This window comes from Setaria italica, chromosome IX, assembly GCF_000263155.2.
Source record: "Setaria italica strain Yugu1 chromosome IX, Setaria_italica_v2.0, whole genome shotgun sequence".
NCBI classification, from domain to species: domain Eukaryota; kingdom Viridiplantae; phylum Streptophyta; class Magnoliopsida; order Poales; family Poaceae; genus Setaria; species Setaria italica.
In genome coordinates this window covers 9,383,700-9,405,951 of record NC_028458.1, presented here as the reverse complement: position 1 = coordinate 9,405,951, position 22,252 = coordinate 9,383,700, and the positions used below count along the sequence as shown (strand labels likewise).

The following is a 22,252-nucleotide window of genomic DNA, read 5'->3' as shown; positions in this document are numbered from 1 at the left end:
AAAGTTTAGCACTCTATTTGAAGAGCCAAGACCTCCTCCCAAACAAGGCCGTAGCAGGAAAAAAAACCCGCGGACCGCGACCGAGCCGTCCCCGCCCCGCCCGACTTTTTTGTTTTTTAGCCCTTTTTACGAAAGATTCTCACAAATAGGCCCCTGACGGAACCAATTCCAAAAATGGACCCTCAGCTTGGCGCCATCCACGCTGGCGCCAAGCTATAACGTCTCGGCGCCAGCCATCCTGGCGCTAAGGTCTATACATAGCGGCTGACGCGGATGCCGATGTGGTGGGAGCTTGGCGCCATCCATGATGGCGCCAAGCCTTGGCGCCGTAGATAAAAGTTCAATAGTGGGGTTCGAACCCAGGTCTCCACGATAAGAAACCCACCTCCTAACCAGTTGAACCACACCTTAGTTCATTGCCTACTTCATGAAATAATTATAGTTGTTTAATTCGAAACGCGTAGAGGGATGGGGTAGATAGCTTGGCGCCAAGATCTACGGCGCCAAGGCTTGGCGCCATCATGAATGGCGCCAAGCCCCCACCACGTCGGCATCCGCGTCAGCTGCTATGTATAGACCTCGGCGCCAGCCATCCTGGCGCCGAGACGTTGTAGCTTGGCGCCAGCGTGGATGGCGCCAAGCTAAGGGTCCATTTTTGGAATTGGTTCCACCAGGGGCCTATTTGTGAGAATATTTTGCAAAAAGGGCTTAAAAAAAAAGTCGGCCGCCCCGCGCGCCTTACATGCTGTGTCACAACTCACACCGTCACACGCCCTCTGCAGTCAACCGCATTTTTACCCCCAACAACCACAGCACCACCGTAGGGCCCACGTGTCAGTGACAAAGTCACGACCCCCTTGGCAGCAGGAGCAGGATCTCATTCCCATCAGTGCCATCACCGCATCCCTCGTCTCCCGTCCTCCCCCTCCCCGCACCCGGCCACCCCTCTCACCGTCCCTGTCACCTGGGCAACGCGGCGGCGCGCACCCGGGGGGACCGGCGGCGGCGCGCACCCGGGGGGACCGGCGGCGGCGGCCTCCGCTCCCAGCTGGGGACCGAGTAGGCCTGCTGCAGATCCGCAACCACCAGCCGTCCTCGCAGTTCCGGCGACAGAGCTCCGCCCGCCCCTGCTCGGACCGTCCCCGCTTCGGTTCCGGCGCGCCCGCAGCTCGTGCTCCCCGTCGGCTCCCGCGCGCCAGCAGGTCTTCGTCCTCGTCAGTGCCGCGAGGTCTTCCTTCCCCAGCGACGTCAGCTCCCAAGGTATCAAACCCTAGCTGCTGGATTTTTGTTGAAAAATCTGCATCGTAGATGGATAAGTGATTAATTCATGTGATGCCATGCGTTGTCGACTCACTAGGAACAAGAGATTCGGGGTGAGATTTCTGCCTATTGTAGGCTCGTACAGGCTCCCCTGAAAATAAAGCTCGTAGCTGGGGATTAGAACGATACGAAACTACCCTGATCATGTATATAGTTCACTAAATTAGGCATGGCCAGTTTCCCTGTTATTTGAAATAAAAGGGGAAAATTAGATTAATCATTCTCAGAATCTGTGTGTTCATTTTTAATAGACTTGATTTAGGATGTACTATATCACATGGTTAGGCTGAGCTTTGTAGAGCATGGTTAAGGTTAGAGATAGTTTTGAGCCTGTTTTTTTCCCTTTCATATGAGAATTTGATATGTATCTATCAAAGTTGCAATTTATCCTTGGTTGAAATATTAAGATGGATGATTTGGCTATCAAGTGGCGTAAAATCATTGCACAGGCTGCTGGAGTAGTTGCTACAATGTGTTTTTTGTACACGCTGTTCGTGTACGCAGACCGTGCACCACCTGTCACCTATGGTCCCTTTGCTTAAAGAGGCACAATTACAATGGCAAACCTTGGGTTCATTTTCCACAATGATGACTGGCATTGTGTAGAACAACTTCGCATAAGGAGAGCCTCATTTGCCCATTTATGTGCACTGCTTAGGACAAGGCGCTTGCTTGCAGACACAATTAATAGCTCAATTGAGGAACAAGTTGGTAGAGCTTAGTTTTAGAAGGGGTTTGGAAACACTTAGTCGTTACTTCTGGAAGTCTTGTATGCTATTAGAAAGCTGCATGGAGAGATGATTCTCCCATGAGGCCCACTCCAAAATTTTGCAAACAGCCACAACTATTTGGTTTAAGGCCAAATTTTACTAAAGAACTTATGGTTTTCTGAAACTTGGACAACAAAACCTGGGATTTTATGAAATTTACTATCTTAAAATTGTATTGAGCTAAAAGGCCCTGAGAATCTCTATTTTCAGTGCATTTGTTTCAGCAATCAAATGATCAATTGGGTGACATATCCCTGGTTTATGATTGCCATTTGTCAGCTAATATATTTATATTCTTTTATTTTGTATTTTTTTCTTTGTTCCAGGCCAGAAAGTTACAAATGAATCATGCTGAGGTCTCTGGTTTATTATGTGTTGGTATGAATGAAACGGATGGGGGTGAAGAATCATATGGAGCTGAATATCCTAAAATGGATCAGGATACTTCCCATGAAACAGCTAAATTTGATGTAGTCATGGCGACTTCAGCATTGTATACTGATAATATCAATACCAATGCTTGCTTAGATGAATATCACATGTCGGGAATTCAGGCAATGGAGGAAATTAGATTTGGCAGTGCACAACCCTTTGAGATTCAACCGAAAGTATATTATTTACCTATGTGTTCATACAATTAATTATTCCTGTTCTGTTCACTGCATTTCTTTTGTGGACTGTTAATTGATTGCCTTCTATTAGGGAATGGTAACCAATTCTGAGGAAGAAAGCATGCCATCTAGTCCTGAGACTTCATCTACCAGTAATTATGATATGCCTGGTAATATGCTTGACTTTTGTAATAGCTTCTGCTGAACTGTGTTCAGTCCCGGTAATCATTGTGCAATTTCAGGTTACATGGAGCAAAATCTGCAGCATGTCCATAATGCCTATGATGCGATGGTATATCTCCTTGTGTTAAATTATGATTTTCGATTGCATGGCCAACATTTTTTCATAAAATGCTAGATGCTCAAGATCATGCTACTGTTGTTCCTTTGTGCTCCTTATTTCTCTCTTTCCCCTCCAGTGATTGGTTAGCTAGAAAATGATTTTTTTTCAGGGAACATGTCACACCTTGTCAGTTTAGTTATGGAGGAAAGTTTTAGTAACTGCATTGGTTATTCACAAGCAGTGGCGCTAGACATTAAACTCAATCATCAGTAGGACAAACGTGTTCGATTACTGATATTCGTCTACGAACATGATTTGTGAGCTAATCTTTTTTTTTTCCTTTGGAAGACTAGTGTGAACTGACCCACCTCCTGCTATCTCTCTTGTTACTCCCTGAGTTATGGAACATACTAATTCTTATAGGCAACATCTTTAAGGGTACCTAAACCCTTCTAATATGCTTTTTTATTAAAATTACAATATCCTGCCCATAATGGTATTTTGTTATTTCCCCTTGAATATTACTCCAAATTGTTCATTTATATAGTTGATGCTTTTCTTAAGCTTGCTGCATTTTATATTATTAATATATTTTACGCTGCCATTAAATCTTTGCCACCTTTGACTTCTAGATTGGACCTTGCTTTAAACCACCGACATTTATAGTTTATTTTTCTTTCGGCTCTTTTTAGGTTGAAAGAGCAGGACCAGTTGTGCTTAGTCCTGCCTTTATAATATGCGACGAAACTTCGCATCTTCAGCCTCGTCTCACTTTCTCATTGGATGGGGTTAAGATTGAGTATTTGAATTTAGATTCCTTTGAAGGCGAGAAGATGATAGCCTTACAATGGGAAATATCTAATATTATTTCCATCAGTTGTAAATGGGCTCAGAGTGTAAGAAATTCACTTTATTTTACTTATTATTACTACCCCTTTTGTTTTTCATGCTTTTCATGGTTCGGTATCAATTTATGATCCTAACCAGGTTGGATATGCCTTCATAACACTCCTTGCTGGATCTGAAGTAGAATCCGGAAATGAAGGTACCGTATGTGTTCAAGATTTTGAATTCCAGATTTATATGCTTTCCCCCATGTGTCAATGCTACATGACATATATCGCTATGCATATGATGCTGGAGGTTGGAGTTTGCAGTGTTCAATTATTGAGTTTTAAGTGCAGTTTGGTGTTTCTAGTTTTTCATTTGTTTTCTTTTTGTGTTTTAAAATCAAGCCATTCCTAACCACAGTTATGTTGTTCCCGGTAGATGGCTTTTGTTTGGTTTATTTAGTTGGTCCGGTTCTTATGTTTGATGGAAGTGTAACAATATTCTAGTCACTTGCAGAGCTCAAGATTAGTTTTCTGTCTTCGATAGAAATTTATGTCCCGTGTGATCCCAACATAGTATGATCTTGAAAAATATCACAACAGTTTGACATACACAATAGTATACACAATAGTTTGTATATTTTACGCTTATGAGGTGTTTTAGGGTGTTCGCTTCCTTGTTTTCCTTTTTATTTAGTGTCGAACGTATTTTGTTCAGGAAAAATATAAACTGGGGCTAATACAAAATGCCAAAGTAACGTAAGTTTCCAAGTTCATCGAGTTAGATTTTATTTAAGTTTCCACATGTTTATTAGCTAGCTTGAAATATTACTACTAAGTACTGTAAGGTTGAGGTGATTAGGACATTTGACAGTGCCATCCTTTTTTTATCTAAAAGATATATTGGGTATTGACAAGAAAATTGCTCGTGTGTTCCAATGGCGCAATGGACCAAACAATTACATGTGCACATACAGTTCATGTAAGAATGGTGTCACATACAAATGACAACGTGTAACTACTGCTCTGTGCAAATGAAATAGGACAGTCTGCAAATTCCCAATAATTAGATTCAGGGGCAAGGTGTGTAAACAGGATGAACTTTAGGGGCAAGGTTGTGGTGATGGCAGGCACACCATCACCACGACACAGGTAGCCTCCTGATGGTCACATTGTAGTAGTTCGTGCAGTGGTTCTGTGTTGAAGCATCTGCTTTTCATGGAGTTCATTCTGCAGATGGAACCAGATGCATCCTGTCTTGAATGAGTCCCATGGTCCCACCACTATAGTTCATGTGTATTTTTGGTGGACATTTTCAAGGAACCTCCTAAATGGCATGTCAAGCCTGTTCTAGAAGTGTTGCCGCTGCAGTGATCCCATTTGGCATGTGCTGCTGACTGTGGTGGGACGCATTTGAGACAGGATGGAAAGGAGAGGAGGTGTAGGCGTGGAAGATGCACTAGTGGAAGTGTTTGCCATTTCTATCTAATCACCTCTAGGTGCAGTTTTGTATGCCATCCATTCAACAAGCATTGAGCACTTGTGTGGTATGAAGGTGGCAGGTTGCCTCCCCTCGATTTACTAACTTAATAAATAAAAACCATGGTTCGGGGATTGGGCTGAAATTTACCCAGATTTGGGTGCACCATCTTTTGGTGGCTTGGGTTGCATCGCTTCGAGTTTCAACTACTCATTAAGGCCCTGTTTGTTTGAGCTTTTCTGAAAAGCTGCTGCTGGCTTTTTGATTCTGAAAAGCCAATACTAGCTTTTAAAATATGTGTCTAGCTTCTTGGACTCAAAAAGCTACGAAAAGCTGAGAAAACTGAGCTTCCATATAAACTCAGCTTTTCTGAGCTTCTGGCTTTCCGGAAGCTGCACGATAAGTTTGCTGTTTGTTTGAGCTTCTGGCTTTTCATGATGAGAAGCTGCCAAGAAGCTCAAACAAACATTGCCTAAGTCATTATGTCCTCAGGCATGCCATGCTTTTTGCCACTGCCTGCCCATGCACAAAGCAAAGGTGGGATGGAGGGAAAGGGGCATTATGGTCATTTTCATATCTTAATTTTGCCTTCTATTCTTATAGATTGGCAAAATTGTGTGTGTTGTTGTGGAAAACTTGAACTTAAATACATTTAATGGAAAATCTCAAAATGAGGTCCAATGACGGGCAAATATGCCATTTTCCTTGAGTTATGCTTGCTCTTTCCATTTGAGGTTTGGTTTCAACACGAGATCTTGTTTTGTTGCGTATATCTAACCTAAGTTGACAACTTAGCTCATTAATAAAAACGTTAGTAACTCTAATGGATGGGTAAGCAACTTTTATATGTATATTGTTGAGACTGAGATACTCCTTGCTTCTTACTGACTAGTTTGGTTTTCTTTTATATTCTATAGCTCCTGTTAGAGTACAATTTTGTCTTGATGATTCACAATGGTCACGGAGACAACAGAAGATCTGGGAACTTCAACCAAGATATCAAGAAATATGGAAAGACATCCCATCGTAAGTTGTGGAATAACATTTTTCCTCACTGAGTATAGTTAATTTCAATGTACTCCGACGGATTAAGGATGTGGATAAATGACCATGCTATCCTTAATAATTAGAGCAGGTGGACTACAAGAAGTGAATATACTTGGAAGAACTCAATTACAAGATATGCAATTAAGAAAGAGCGGTCAAATATTACCTCGAAAACAATTGTATTTATGATTCTGTGAATATGGCTAAACAAATTGTACTCATGAACACACTGATGCATCACTAAGTTGTGTACGGATATGTTTTTGGTATTTTCAGGCCATGGTGATTGGGCGCTATTCGCGCTAACATATTTGGTAGAGAACAAACAGTGGTTATACCAATTCACTGACCATAATTTAGAATAAACTTTATTCAGTTGGATATTGCTCTTGATGAATGGTAACTACCAGTCGTGGAGAACTATCGGATGCTATTTGATTCTGATGGATCATGGATATGCTGTGTCTATAAGAATTAACTGTTAATTTATAAGTCTAGACATATAGCAGAAAATATAAAACAATAAATTAAGTCGTGTTATTTTTAACAATTTGCCAGATAATACATGCTGAAGTTATGCAAGTTCAGTTTTAGTTTTTTTTTGTTTATTTTTTTTTTTTGGGGGGGGGGGGATACAGTATCTGTTGAGTATGTGTTGGATATGGATGTCAAGTCTCAAGCATGGGCAGACTGTGGCGGGAAAAATATTATTCTAATCGGCAGTTTGATACTTTGACGTGTACTTATTTCTGCTCTTAATGTGAAGATTGCACCTTTTTAAAGAATAATTTCAATCTTTGCCTGTTTTGTTGCGACTACTTTAACAATTATATTGTGTAATTGCATGCATTTCAGAGATGATTTTACATCGGAGAACTGGAGCATCGAGCCCAATCTGTTTTTCCCTAGGCAATACTTTTCAAGGTGAGTATATAAACAATTGCACAATTTATCAATCTTGCCTGTTGTTCCCCCCTTTCTGTGAGAAGGCTTGATATCTGAGTAGTCATATGGACAAGTTTTAAGCTATGATAAATTTCCCAGCATTTGATCTCCATTTTACTTTGTCATTTCACATCATGACAAATCATTTTCCTTACTATACCTGAACTCTATTTGAGACAATACTTCCAGTAAGGCAAATGTGTAAACTTTCTGTCCGTGCTCCTATTGAACCCGAAGCATCTATGTATTGCGTGTTTGCCAATTTGCACTTGTTATGCTTATTTTTTTTCTGCTGTTTGTTTTCATTGGTTCAGCACTGAGGACTTTGAAGATATTATCTATCCCCAAGGAGATCCTGATGCTGTTTCCATTAGTAAAAGAGATGCTGAGCTACTGCTTCCTGAAACCTTTGTCAATGATACAATAATTGACTTTTATATCAAGTAGGTTGAACATTTTTATGGACAACATCCTGTCTTTGTAACTTTATGTTAAATATCCTATTACATTTTTGTACTGCTATAGTCATATTTGTACATCTCATCTCCTGTTTTTCCCCCCAAACACTTAAAATTTTGTTGCCTAAAGTTGATTGTGATTACAATAGTTTTATTTTTGTGTTGAAATTTGTCATGTATTATGCATCAGGTTGCTGCATTATAGTTTGGTACCAGAAAGTAGGAGCTTTTGAATCTTTCAAGTTTTTTTTCTTAGTTTAATCGAAGTAAAGTACTAAAGACCAAATTAGATTCTTTTCAAGTGAAGTATTCCGTTTAGATTCGTTGAGTTTTATGAAGAATTGATAAGAACACATTTATGGAGGGTTTTCCTTGCGTTTGCACATGCTCTGTTTCTCACCATTCTTTAGTATCTGTGCTCAGCTTTAAGTTGTTCTGCAGAGTGGTTTTTACTTGCATTAAATTAGTCCTTAATTTATGTTCTGCAGATACTTGAGCACAAGAATTGAATCTACCGAGAAGCGCAGGTACCACTTCTTTAATAGCTTCTTTTTTCGCAAGCTGGCAGATCTTGACAAAGATCAGGGGAGAGCTCCAGAAGGTAGAGCAGCCTTCTTGCGTGTTCGCAAATGGACCCGCAAAATAAATGTATTTGAGAAGGATTTTCTGTTCATTCCAGTCAATTTCAAGTAAGAACCTTATCGCAACGAAAATTATGCTTATGCAATTATAGTCGATGTAAATTATTAGTTACGTACCTGTGTTGCAGCTTGCATTGGAGCTTAATTGTTATTTGCTATCCTGGAGAAGTCGCGACATCTAAAGGCATGAATATAAATTGAAAAGCACACTTTTGTTATTTTTAGTAGTGCTATTTTTTACATGTTGTCTTGCTGCAGATGGTGATGCAAAGCTCGCAGCTGAACTTCCATGTATTTTACACATGGATTCACTTAAAGGAAGTCATACTGGACTCAAGGATATCATTCAAAGGTTAAGTCTATGTCCAGAGGGATGGAACATTTGCTACTTCACGACTCAAGCATAATTATGTTTATTATTGATGCATTGAGAATTAATATTGCAAAAATTAAAATATGTCACACAGATGTGATTAGATTTCTCATCAAAATATTTCCATACATTTATTTTATTATGGATTTTAAATGTTGTGAAAATTGCTTGCCTTTTGTTATAGTGACCAATCTTGCCAGTCTCTTCGCAATACTGGTCTTTTGACAAGAAGAGCCCTAAAAAGCGATATAAAATTGGGGGAAAACAGCAACTTAGCCTGAAATGTGGTATGAGCAAGCTACATAGCATATTGCTCTGGGTGGTCATAGAACCAAACTGCCTAGGTTGGATTTACAAAATCTACATCTGCACAGGAGTTAATTATTAAAGTTTCAGTGACTGCAACTTACCTAGAAAAGATAACTAGGTCAGTTCTATACATCTATATTGAGCAGGAATGTAGTAACCGACAATGATGGCTTATTGACTCTTTGGCCCATAACTTCTGTTTCTTTTGGCAATCCACACTCGCTGTAATCATATCTGGTTGATCGTGTTTGAAGTTTGATTCTTTCTTCCACAGTTATTTATGGGAAGAGTGGAAGGAAAGGCACCCTGAATCAGCATCAGATATTTCAGACAAGTTCTTGAACTTGAGATTTGTCTCCCTTGAGGTTCGTACATAATAAGTTTCAATACCTGTTCTAAATCCCTAGGTGAAATTCTTCTGACGTACTTGTATTCATTTCTGCTGTTCTGCCTAATACTAGTTCTCAGAATCATTTGATTTCTGCGGAGTGGCGGCTTCAGATTTTCATTTATTGTTTGAAGAGATCCATAAGTATCAATAGTAGTTGCAATAGAATTGTGTTATTACTTCCAGTCATGGAGGATGATTGCTGTTTCAGGGTCTTTGACCCTCTATGGACTGTATGGTTTGGCTGTTGCATAATGATCATGTTGACCAGATTTTCCATGTATGTAGATCAATTCCCATAATCTGGGCATTTTTTTTCACTTTTGCATCCTAATTCATAATTTTGCCAAGTATCTTGCAATTTCTGGGCACAAAATAAGCCAATTGTTGGCATAAACAAGACACCGGCTAAGTATTCAATTCACAACAGATTCAGTTAATCGATTTTGTGCCCTCCATCTGAAATAGCAGCCAATATTGCTCGACTGAATTCCCGTGATCGTGAGCGTGTATACTCACTGATCCTGGTTTATCCTTCTCCTCATGAACTTATAGATCTCGTTTTGTTGTACAGTTTTGCTTATGTGTATAAAGTGTTGGGTCTATTGGTGTATCACACAAACCTGTAACATGCCATTCCTATTCGTATGTGGAGAAAATCGTGGCCACAGTTGAACACTGGTTTTTTCCCATGAATGTGCACTGCCAAGTTTTTGTGTGGTGGTTTAAAGTGAGCATGATATATGTATTAAAATCATTGCAACCAATCAAAGATGCCATTTTATGCGTATGACAACCAACACTTCGAATTTTGACCTTTTCTATAGCTTGATGTTCTAATTTTGGATTGTAATACAATTACATGTTGCATATGTGGTGCAGCTCCCCCAGCAGGATAATTCATTTGATTGTGGGTTGTTCTTGCTCCATTATGTGGAACTATTTTTGATGGATGCTCCAAGTAACTTCAACCCACTGAAGATCGATGTATTTTCTGACTTTGTGAGTTCTGAAGTCTTAATATGTTTTCTTTGTTGTTTAATGGCATCCTTTTGTTTTTCTGCCATTCCTAAGTAGTCTGCTCGGTCTTGAAGCACAGAATATTGTTGCCGTTATGAACTCTGTCAGAACCGTGCTAACTGTTTCTTTTATTATCAGTGTAATCTATTACACTTGGGTGCTAAGAATTTTGATACTGGACCATACAGTAAATATATGTTTGTTTAATTTGCAATGGGTTAATTATTATCAACTATAATCTTGATGTGCTATCATATGTTGGACTCTTCTTGTACAATTATCGATTAGGTTAGTGAAAATTGTACTGCACTAACCTAAACTGAAGTACGGTTGGTATATTATACAAGTTAAAACATGTGAATATTTACAATTTCACTGGATTATGAGTGAGATATTGTGTGAATGCTTTTGATATAAAAAGGTCGCCTTCACTTGCTCTTTATTCCACCTTTACATTCCTCCCAAATGGATCAGCTGTGAGTTATTATTTATGTTTAGGCTTATAACTTTTTGTTACTAAAACTTTGCCTTGGCATTAGTTTGGTTTGACTACAGTTTTCTTTGGTCCATTTTCATCTATGCTTTGGCCATTTTTTTTGTTTTCTTCAAATTAATTTAGCACAAAATCCTTGAAGAGCAAAGTCATTATACTCCCTCTGTCCCAAATTACTATTCGTTTTGGCTTTTCTATACATAGCTTTTGTTATGCACCTAGATATATATTATGTCTAGATACGTAGCAAAAGCTATGTACCTAGAAAAGCCAAAACAACGAATAGTAATTTGGGACGGGAGGGAGTATGAAATATCTTGAGTTTTGGATTTTAATATGTGTGTTTTATTTCTTGAATTTTCACTCTTAAATGTACTTTTCAGCTTAGTGGTGATTGGTTTGCACCAGCTGAAGCTTCTCTCAAGCGTTCGGTTGTTCGAAAGTTAATCCATGAGGTGGTGACAGGATCTTTTCAGAATCATCCTAAGCTAGCTTGTGGTAGTGAGCAGCTTGATGAAAGACATCAAAGATGCTCAAACGCTGAGCGGGAACCAGCTGGAGAGTTTCTTGCTCAGAGGCGCTCTGATGTTGAACCTGAAACAGTTTGCAAAGTTCGTGATGGCACTCATGAACTACAACCATCTGAGTCCATCTGTTTAAATGATTCTGAAGAAAAGAGGGTACCTGCTTCTGGGTGCATGTTGGACACTGGAAGGGTTTCAATTGTTGATGTACAGAATAGACAAGAGTCTGAGGTATATTTATTAGCTGATGGCTCTACACTTATAGTTTGCTTGAGCTTGGTTACTAATACCCATGATGTGTTGTTTTTTGATTGCTTGGTGGCAGGTGTGTGCAGCAGATGAGGATACCATTGTTTGCATGTCAAACCAGGATGAGAAAAATGAGCTACTTATCGCAGAATCTAACAATCAACTTAATATGAGATCATGTGCCCCAAAAGAAGATGAAGTGCTCAAGGGATCAAATTGTGTGGTAACAGATAAGGAACATGGGGAATCTTTGTTTCTTTCTTTGGACAATAACCAAAAAATTCCTAGTCAAGCAGAGGTAGAGGTTCAGGATATTATGGTTTCCACGAGCTGTGCAGACAATGAAATTGCTGCTCAGGTAATTGCCTGTCAAGAACATTCTTTTCAAAGAAGTGCAGAAGTTGGGGATGGGTGCTTTAGACCTTCTCAGGACATGGATTCTGTCATGATGCTTGGCTCCAGCAAAGACGACGATGGACTAAATCCAGAAAGAATGACAGCTGAAGGTGATTGTGGTGGCCCTCATGAAGATATGGATTCAGTCACGCTCCACAAAGATGCTGTTGATACGAAGTGTGAAGATAGTCTTTTGGATCCTATAGCAGAAAATGCCATCATCGAGAATGTGAACGAAATCAGCACAGCTGATTCTGTAACAGTAGAAACTGCCATAATTGAAAATGTGAAGGATGTTAGCACAACTGCAGACAATGTTAATCATGGTGAGCTGTATGTTTCATCTCAGTTGGCAGAGGGAAACACTGACAATGGTATGACTGGTGCAGGAAACACTGACAATGGTACGACTGGTGTTAGCACAGCTTCCCCTGGCTTAAAAGAGGAAAATATTGACAAAGTAGTGGCAGATGACTGTACACATGAAAGTGATATAAATGCCAAGTATAGCTCTGAGTTGAAAGTGGGAAATACTGACATTGGTGGTATTACAGTTTCCTCTGATGTGAATGAGGGAAACACTGACCAAATAATAGCAGGTGATTGTGCAAATGAAACCGATGTAAATGCTGATGGTGAGGGTGCTGACAATTGCAAACACTTCGCAATGGATGGTGCAGCACCTTGTGCAGATGCCGCAACCTGCACTGATGGCGTGGTTCTATCCATAGATGTACCCTGCAGCACGATCAATGAAACAGTTTCGGAGAACATATCTTCTGATGCTCAAAGTCCTCTGCCTGATGGCACCAGCAAACTTGTAGATAGACCTTGCAGCCCAAAGAACGAAACGTCTGAGATCACGTCTCTTGATGGCAAACGACCTGCGCCTGATGGCACCAGTGAAGAGAATGATATAGTTATCCCCGGTGACAAGTGCACCCAGAAGGATGGTGGTCAGGGTACTGATGCAAAAATAGAGCGGCATTACAAGCGACGGAAGGTTTTGGCCTTGGAGAAACAACGGAGCTTCTCGGGTGCCACATCTTTAGATAAGGTTTTGGCCTTGGAGAAACAACGGAGCTTCTCGGGTGCCACATCTTTAGATTAGATTTGGCCGGCGTGGGGCATAGTTTTAGCTTGTGCTATATATAATATATAACCCGTCTCGACCTTAGGCAACATGCTGCTATATTTATGATAATATAGGGGACTTCCACTGATGACTGTAGAAATGGCAAAACCCCATGTGGAATCCTGAGCTCCTGATGTCTGCTTGACAGTCATTTTATATATGGTACTGAGAGAGCATCAGAAGATGGGAATGAGGAATATTTTGTGCATCTGTACAAGCAAATTGCGCTAACGTGTGGAAGGCCCTGTTTGCTTAGTTGGAGTAAGACCTGATACGGTTCGATTTTAAAACTTATATACCACTAAATATGAATATATATTGGATTACACTTTTGAAAAACTTGTACTACTCAAATGCCTCCCGGTTTTATGCGGCTTTGCCCTTTTGAATCAAATCATAGAACCTACCGTAGTGGAAACCGCTTGCTAGGTGTAAACGTAGAAATTATGTAGGGATTCATTTGCAAAGGTCTCATAATACTATACGTAAAGAGAGTGATTCTACAGTGTTTGGTTTTAGGAATGGATTGGTGATAGATGATCAGGTCCTAACTCATCATGAAAGATCTCGTCCCACCAAAATGTATGGGATGACCCATGATAGATTACTCCAAGATACTTGGCAGATTTCTCAGACCAACATCCTAAAAAGTTCTTAAAATGAAACTCAGCTTCGTTTGTCAAATACAAAATGGGCAAACAAGTTAAAAAAAAAGATCTGGCGGGAGGGAACCTCAACCAACTCTGCACCCTCTCCCAGACGTTGTTTTAATGATAGTTGCAGATAATAAGGATTCCACTTCAACTAATCTCCCAACCAACAAAACTAATCCTACTGACTCCAATGAGAATTACTCAATGAAATGAGCAATTGTTTAAATGGACCTAAAATACCTTATATTGAGGATAAATTTTGAATGTTTGGATGTCTTGTATTTTAGGACGGTGAGAGTAGTGTCTTTTAAAGTGTTTGGTGGATCACTTCCAATGGGTATGCTTGAGTGCGTTTGCACTACTTGGGGAGGAGATGCTCACTCTTTCCTCTTAAAGGACCAGCTCATTTTACCACCAGTCATATTACTCACTTCCATGCATATCATTCGCCATATTACTCACTTCCCGTGCATATCATTCGCCTTGAGCGGGTAAGGTTTAGTCTGAGACTGGTACGAGGATAGCAAACAACCTGTAGATGGATAGGCGGATCATTAATGAGGTAACTAAGGTGTTGGGCTGCCTTGCCCACCATTGGTCCTATGGGTGGTCATCACAGCTTCGAGGTCTACAGCCAGTGACAGTGAGCCTTGTGGTTAAAGATATTCCCAAACTCGGAGAAGCAGGAGGGTGCCATCCTCGGACTAGAGTTTTGGCCGTTATTGCGTTGCTTAGGCGCATGCACATGATCTAAGTGGTGCATTGAATGGGTACAATTATACTATATAACCTCTGATGAGTTCTGATCTATATGTATAGCCGCCTCCTTCGTGGTGAAAACTATAGTTGACTATTGCTGATTCTGATTAGACCTCTCTCATGCTTCTACCTCCTCTTTTTGAGATAGGTTTGACATTTGCCACGGGGATGAAGAGAGGAAGGAGCTCTCCTCATCACCTAGATTTGAGAATCTAGATCTCAGTTAGATGATCCGAATTTGGTGTGAATATTTGCTCCTGCTATTCCTTGAATGTTGTTGTTGCTAGTTAGGAAGCTACATAAACAGAGTGGGTTTGCCTTGCATGTAGCATAAATCCTTTCTTCCTTTTCTTGATGCATTGGGGAGTGACATACATGGCCTACCCACTTCTCGAGTAGATCTTGGTTTTTGAGGTTCTGATGAGTGTGACTTCACATAGAGGGGGGGGGGGATCTACTAACTTCACTCTGCATCGCTCCATACATGTCTTCGTTGCTTGATTCAGTACAAGTGGACTTGTAATCACTCATGTTGTGATTCTGTAGTCGACTCTATGATATTATTATGTTATTATAGTACTTTATTTGGTTGTGATGGATTTGTACTAATAAAATAGTAAAATAGGGATTGAATGTGATACCTACATTCAGAGACTATCATAGAGGTGCATAGAGTTGGATTCTCAGATACAAGAATTCAATTCATTTCAGAGTCCGTGTAGCACATGACTATTGGTCATTTTTTCCTCTATATAAGTCCATACCCTTGGAGTTGTGCCTTGTGCCAACAAATGAAACTATCGAATAATGTACAATATCAACTGCACGAGAGGTAGAATTTGTCGGAAATTGAAAGTTTTGAAAGGAGGTTCTCCCAATGATTCAAAAAGATGCATAACCAATTGTAGGGTGAAGCTGAAAAGGTGTAGATCCACCAAAATGCTACCATGGGTGAACATGTGTTGCAATGTATTGCATGACCAACAAATTTTTAGGATGAGGTACTGGTGCTATAAGAATATAGATGAGCTATCGCATGAAGGTAATCATTCTATTGTAACCTAATTGTTGCCATGTAGTTGTACTAATCTTCATTGTCTATAGGCAACGAATCAAAACTCATGGAGATGAGATAATAGTGTCATTTTCATGAGCAGATTGACAAAATTTTGAACTGCAGGGACTAAGAATATCAGAACTAGCTAATGAAGGTGGATGAGGATAGTCGTAAGTGGGGATCATGTGAAAGAAGAACGACTGGCTCGTGAGAATGAAGCATCAAGTGACAAGGATTGATCAAGCAACGATGCCATGCGTTAGTCTAGTTCTAATGTTCAAATAAGACATTCATTCATGGTGTATTTCAATGCTTATCTGTGTAATGTAGTGTTTATTTTCCCTAAGACATGTTTAGCTTGGTATATATGGAGCCATGTCTAGCGTGTATGCCAACTCAATTGTGTGTGATGTTTTGTTGTGCAAGTCATTAATCATTTAGTTGTAATGGTATTGCTGAACTCAACAAATACCTTCTTGACAAGACATTCTACCCTAATACATATTGAAAATACAATAATGACATAAAAACACATTAGATAGGGAGCCAACATAGCAAAACATTACAACATAAGATTTGGGTGACATAAATTATTTGATAGCACAAACACTAGCTTGTTTATCAAGCTCCATTTACTATATTAAGGAATTATCTCTAGTGAACCCTGATTGAACTTGACTCTAACTCATCTTTCTACGTTTTTAGCTGGCCATCCATGAAGTGGCATGGACACTAGCATGTATCCATGACCTGTGTAGTACTATTATGTAGTAGCAGCTGTTTCAATACCTTTGCATCATTGTCTTCAAAGATTTGTGGGTTGGCTGCTTCCATCACCAATAGTTGGTTGGATTGAACTAGCCATTTTCTTAGCCTTAGCTGCGTCATCACCCCGACAACTCCCACCATTCTTCTCAACTACTAGGGGCTGGTTCAGATCAAATTGAGCCTCTAAAACAAATCTATCATCCTTCATAGCCACCACCTCAAGACACTTCCACTCAGACTCTCTGACAGCAGCTACATACGCCTCCTACTCATACTGGCTCTCTAGTTGCATCATAACCTTGTGACTATATCCATGACCAACATCATATCTACCTTGCAGCTGAACCCTCATACCATATGCATTCCACCCAAGCACATCCTTCACCCGTCCTTCCAGCTCAAGCAACATTGGACAAGTTTTAAATGTTACCACTTTCAGTTCCATGCTATGGCTAAACTTAGCACCCCCTTATCAGCTTCCACAACATTACCACCGTAGTGCACGTGCACAATTCTTTCCATCTGCACCATGTCCAAAAACATTTATAAATAAGTACTAACCTCAAATATTTTACACATTACAACTAGGGACAGAGCTCAAAAAATAATTCAGAGGGGGCCAAACGGTAAGAATACACATAGTTGTAGTTAATTCTTATGAAATCTATTAGTACTAATAGAGGAACACATTAGGCTGGGGGGATGTGTATTCCCCTGGTCCTGTACTAGCTCCATCCCTAACTACAACCCCACGATTCTGCACCACAAATTTCTCTAACATGAACCCATGTTCAACCTACCAATAATTCTTTTTAGATTTGTAACATAATTGGAAATGATTACTGTGCTTCAATTTACTAGGAGTTAAGTGCTTGCATGATAAGTTTTCAAAACAAATCTATAAAACAATACCTAACCTTCCACCTACACAGCCACATGAACCAACAAATTTCCACAAAATCTATCTAAACAAGGCAAAAACTCCATATGATTGTCCCATCTACCTACATTTCCACCTAGGCCAAAAATATGATAGGAATCAACGAGAAATCAACCTTCCAAAACCCGCACCTTGGGTTTCTAAATTAATTTGCCCAAATCCGCCAATAATCGATGACAAATTCGAGAGGGGCTGGGTGAAGTTACCTCGCAAACCAGATCCCTAGCCAAACTCGCCCACAAACCCAACCAAACCGATGTATTCGCCGGGGGATGAGTTCAAGCGAGACGGGGGCGCCGTCGGCCGCCTTCCTCTATTTCAACAGAGGGAGAAGAACTGCTGGCCCACACACAAGACCTGCCTCGATTTAGGTCAACTTAATACACACGTTTGACGCCGGTATAGACCCATGGGACCACAAGACAGTGTCTGCAGGCCCATCTTTTTGGCCAGCTACACATACCAATAGAGCCAGCGTGGAAGTCCGCACTAAAACACATCACACTCAAGACAAAATAACAGGGTTGTCCACCTAAGCACCACTAAGAGCAAGTTTAATAACGCAGCTAGTAAGCGGGCTGCAAGGTTCTCTCAGTCTTTTCCTAACCCACTCGTACAATGGTTAGCTCTTCACCATTAATATATGGCCCACAAGTCATTCTCACAAAGTTTCTTGATTCCTGTGCCCAAGTCGGCTGTAAGCTTATAGCCCGCTTCTCCTCTCTCACCTCTTCTCTCTCCTCCACGTCAGCATTCAGCCAACTTACAGCCCCTTATTATACTTGCTCTAAGGATGACATGGGAATATGCTTCCACATCATTTCCACACGTCACCTTGTGGCCATGTCATCGTTGCAAGTTGCGACTCCACACTTCTGAATAGTAAATTAGATTTGGAAATAGTTCGCAAACCAGTCTAATCTTAGAAACTAATTTCAAAATTGGTCAAATTAGGGAAAAAAAAAGAAGCCATGTGACCATGACAAGGTCTCCCTGCAAAAACCTCAACCTAATAAAATGCCACTTCTGACACATTTATATCGCCATTTGAAGAATTTCCACTCAGCTGCTTCCCTTTCAAATCCCATAATATGGATATATGATGACAATAAGTTTTAGTCATCCCACATTCCCACTAATTTCATTGGAGTAATGCAACACATCCGAAAGCTTACCGACCCGAATTCATTTTGAAGACTAAGAAAGGGAAGATGCGGCTTGAAACAAGAGCTTCCAGTTTCTGGGTACAGATTATTACTGTCATCATTAGCACCCAGGAGCACCAAATTAAGATCCTGCATGCCCAGACTTTTTTAACCTAGCAATAATAGGACAGGCTCAGAGACCTAGCTAGACTGTACAATGTGTCGCAGGCTCGCAGCTGGGTTCAGTTTCTCCTATCGATCACATGCCATGGCAGAAGTATCTCAGGACAGTGCTGCAGAATGCGTGAGCTATGAGCACCTGTGCCTGTACTGCAGTTGGTCTTGGTATTTGATCTTGCAAACAAGCAACCCTCACGGTCCACCAGCATCTATGCTTTGATCAGCGACTCCCTTGAGGTTTCCAAGTGGGTTACGTGCCTCAAATGTTTTTGAGGTACCATTGTTTTTCACAATCCACGTTTTGATTTTAATGTATGTAAACAACTGTTGGTGGGATCAAAGACAGATAAGTACCTATAACGAGTACTTAAATTCAGAAAGCTGGGTGAGAAGAAAAAGAAAAGGTAGAACATAATTTGTATTCCGATCAAAAGCATATCCACAACCAATAATTTTGCTTCTGCTGGTTGCCCAATCTAACACTCCCAACTGTCTGGGCTATAGAGTTAGTTTCAGCTTTACAGACAAATTTGGAAGGCTCAACATTTTTAGAAACTTTTATAGAGGTCGCAATTGCTGGTTGGTAACTCCCCCATCACTCTGCATGAAAGCAAAAGCTAGTGCTTTGACCGAGACCCTGTCCAAGAATGAAGCTCTGCTGCATGCTCGTCGCTGGCCTGCTGCTTCTGCAGCTGCCGTGAGCCACGAGCAGGGGCGGGCCCACTTTGATTCAAGGGTATTCAATTGAATACCCATTATTTTTGCAAAAAAATTTCATATATATAGTGTATTTTAGGTGTATGTATGAAAAAAACAAAAATACAAAAGCTAGCATACACATTTCACTCGAAAAGGCCCACCGGAGGCCAACTTCGCTCTCCCTCAACTGGCCCAACTGGCCCATCCGGCCCATCCGGCCTGCCCACGCCCCCAGTCCCCCACCGGCCACCGGCCCACCCCCACCGAAGCACATTCACGCGCACGGCTCCAGGAGTCTCCAGGCGCGCAAACCCTAGGCCCTAGCGAGTAGCGGCGGCGGCGGCGGACCAGCGGTGGCGGTGCCCGGCGGATGGCGGTAGGCCGCGGCTGGCACTGGCGGGCTAGCCGCTAGGAGGGCGGCGGCCGGCGGGCGGCCTGCGGCAGTGCGGCCGGCGCGCGTTGGCGCCGAGCGGCGAGCGGAGGCGCACGGAGCCGGAGCGGCGGGCCGGCGGCAGGCGGATCCGCGGCGGCCGGCGAGTGGCGAGCCGGAGGCGGCTGGGGGGTGGACCGGCGGAGGCGCGTGCCTGCCTGCTTGGTCGGTGGCAGGCCCCAGGCGGGCCGCGGGCGGCCTGCGCCCAGCGCGGTGCGCCTCGGCGGCGCCGGCCTGCTCGGCTGCTCGGCGCCTGGCGCGCAGGTGGCGCCTGCAGCCCGCACGGCGCACGGCGCACGCAGGCTGTGAGGCAGGGACCCCGGAGCGGCGGCCGGCCGGCCGGGCCGGCGGCTCCGCGGCGGGCCGGTGGCCGGCGAGCAGGCGGCGGCGCCGCCGTTCGACCCGGCGAGCACGCGGCGACCTACTGGGCGACACGACGAGCACACGGCGACACCGCGACAGTACTATCGGTCTGCCCCCAAACTGCTGATTGTTGGTGAAATTGAGGTAATCATTTTCAATTGTTTGTCAGATTGGAATAGCACATCAACTTGCAAAATGTGGATGCTCACGAATTTAGTTCAATGTGAAATTGTAAATATCTGATAACTTGAAATTGTGTAACTTTTAGGTTTGAACCATGAAGAGGAAGGGTAGTGCCGCTACTGATTTGAGTAAGATGGAGCAGAAATATTTGAATGGTTGCTTGGTCACATTGATTGAAAGGGAATTCTTCATGCAAGCTAAAGATAAAGACATCATCGCTCATTTTCAAAGCATTGCAGAACGGAAAGTTGTCCTATAGCTTGTAAGTTGTAATCTTTGTTACCATTTTATTGTTTTAGCCTCTATTTATTTCACATGTTGCCACTTTGATATGTTGATCATTAGTAGCTGGACAATTTCAATTTCTGATAATTTTTATTAATCAATGATGCTGCTACCACTTAATTATTATGTGTTATAAAACTATAATTTAGTCTGTCATTTTTTTTCTTGTCATCTTCAATTTTGAATACCCATAGTCCAAATCCTGCGCCCGCCACTGGCCACGAGCCCACGACACGACGATCGTTTCCACATCGGAGCGAAGCGTCCTCTTCGGTCCCCCCCCACACACTCTGGTCTCTGGCCACTGCCACTCCGCGGCCTCTATTTGTTGAACTCAGCCGATCGAGATCCGGCAGCACGGCACTCCGATTCCCCAAAGCCCGAACCTCCTCCACCTCAGCCATGGCGCGCTCCTCGCAGTTTCGGCTAGGGGCGCCATATCGCCCATACGGCCATAGCATGAAGCTTTGCTGCGAGCTAGCCATGTGAACCCATGACAAGCAGACGAGGTCTCTCTGCCGAGACCTCCTTTCAGAAGGTGCACTTAGTCACTGTCACGCTGTCACAAGCTCACAGCACAGCACTACAGCAGGTTTCAGTTTCTCCTAGCTCACATGGCATATGGCAGAACTAGCTCAGAAGTCAGTACAGTGCTGCAGAATGCGATCGAGAGAATCGAGCACCTGTACTGCAGCTCGTTGGTCCTGGTATTTGATCTTGCAAACAAGCAACCCTCACGCGACCTGAGGTTTCCAAGTGGATTTTCACTAAATATGCGCCTCAAAAGTTTTTGAGCTATCATTGTTTTTCCACCATCTACGTTTTGATTTTCATGTAAACAACTGTTAGGATCAATCAAAGGCAGATAACAAGTACCTAAACTGTTGGTATCCATCCGGCAGCTCGGCTGCCAAAGCAGACTACGTAGAGTTATTGGAGGCACTTTGGGCATCTTGCAACCCCACTATCTTGTCCGAAAATTTCTAAATGAACACTCTTTATGGGATGGAGGAGTATTTATTCAAAAAGGTAGATGAGAATGAAGAAAAAAATGGCAAAACATTTCAACCAAAAGCATTTTACATCCATAATTTTGCTTCTGCTGGTTCTCCAACTGTTTGGGCTATGGTCATGGAGCTAGTTTCAGCTTTACAAACTTGCAAGGCAGTTTCTTGGAAAGTTTTCAGCGAGGTCGCAAATGCTGGGTGGGCTGGGCGCGTAACTCCTCCCATCATCACACTCTGCAGGAAAGCAATGAGCCCAGGCTTTGACCAAGAGCCCAGGCCTGCTGCCGTGACCGGCATGAGCCCATGACGAGCATTTCCTCTCTCCTCTGCCCACTTTGCCCCCGGTCTCTTGCTCTATTAAACGCAGGCGATCGAGACGCTCCAGGCTCCACTCCACTCCACCCCGGAGCTCCTCCTCCTCGGCCTGAGCCTCTTGGCAAGTCATGGCGCGCTCCCGTGAGATCCTCCTCCTGCCCGGCCTCCTCCTCGTCGTCCTCGTCGCCGCGGCCCC

At 42.3% G+C, this 22,252-nt stretch overlaps 1 protein-coding gene and 2 long non-coding RNA genes across 3 annotated transcripts; 2 read left to right on the top strand and 1 right to left on the bottom strand.

The window, feature by feature from the left end:
* Positions 1 to 777: 777 nt before the first annotated feature.
* Positions 778 to 13,494, top strand: LOC101774300. The gene is made up of 16 exons (XM_004982154.3): positions 778 to 1,260; positions 2,417 to 2,698; positions 2,793 to 2,871; positions 2,944 to 2,993; positions 3,677 to 3,880; positions 3,972 to 4,029; positions 6,212 to 6,320; positions 7,197 to 7,265; positions 7,601 to 7,729; positions 8,233 to 8,433; positions 8,514 to 8,569; positions 8,644 to 8,737; positions 9,342 to 9,432; positions 10,338 to 10,457; positions 11,352 to 11,723; positions 11,818 to 13,494. Exons 2-16 carry the CDS (start codon positions 2,432 to 2,434, stop codon positions 13,246 to 13,248), a joined length of 3,330 nt encoding a protein of 1,109 aa, XP_004982211.1. The 5' UTR covers positions 778 to 1,260; positions 2,417 to 2,431; the 3' UTR covers positions 13,249 to 13,494.
* A 2,766-nt stretch (positions 13,495 to 16,260) lies between these two features.
* LOC101774044 lies at positions 16,261 to 17,823 on the bottom strand. The gene is made up of 2 exons (XR_215800.2): positions 17,656 to 17,823; positions 16,261 to 17,031 (listed from the first exon to the last, which is right to left on the bottom strand). It is a non-coding gene; the product is annotated as an uncharacterized LOC101774044 (long non-coding RNA).
* Positions 17,824 to 19,758: 1,935 nt separating this feature from the next.
* LOC101773774 lies at positions 19,759 to 20,890 on the top strand. The gene is made up of 2 exons (XR_215799.3): positions 19,759 to 20,410; positions 20,535 to 20,890. It is a non-coding gene; the product is annotated as an uncharacterized LOC101773774 (long non-coding RNA).
* The last annotated feature ends 1,362 nt before the right edge of the window (positions 20,891 to 22,252 follow it).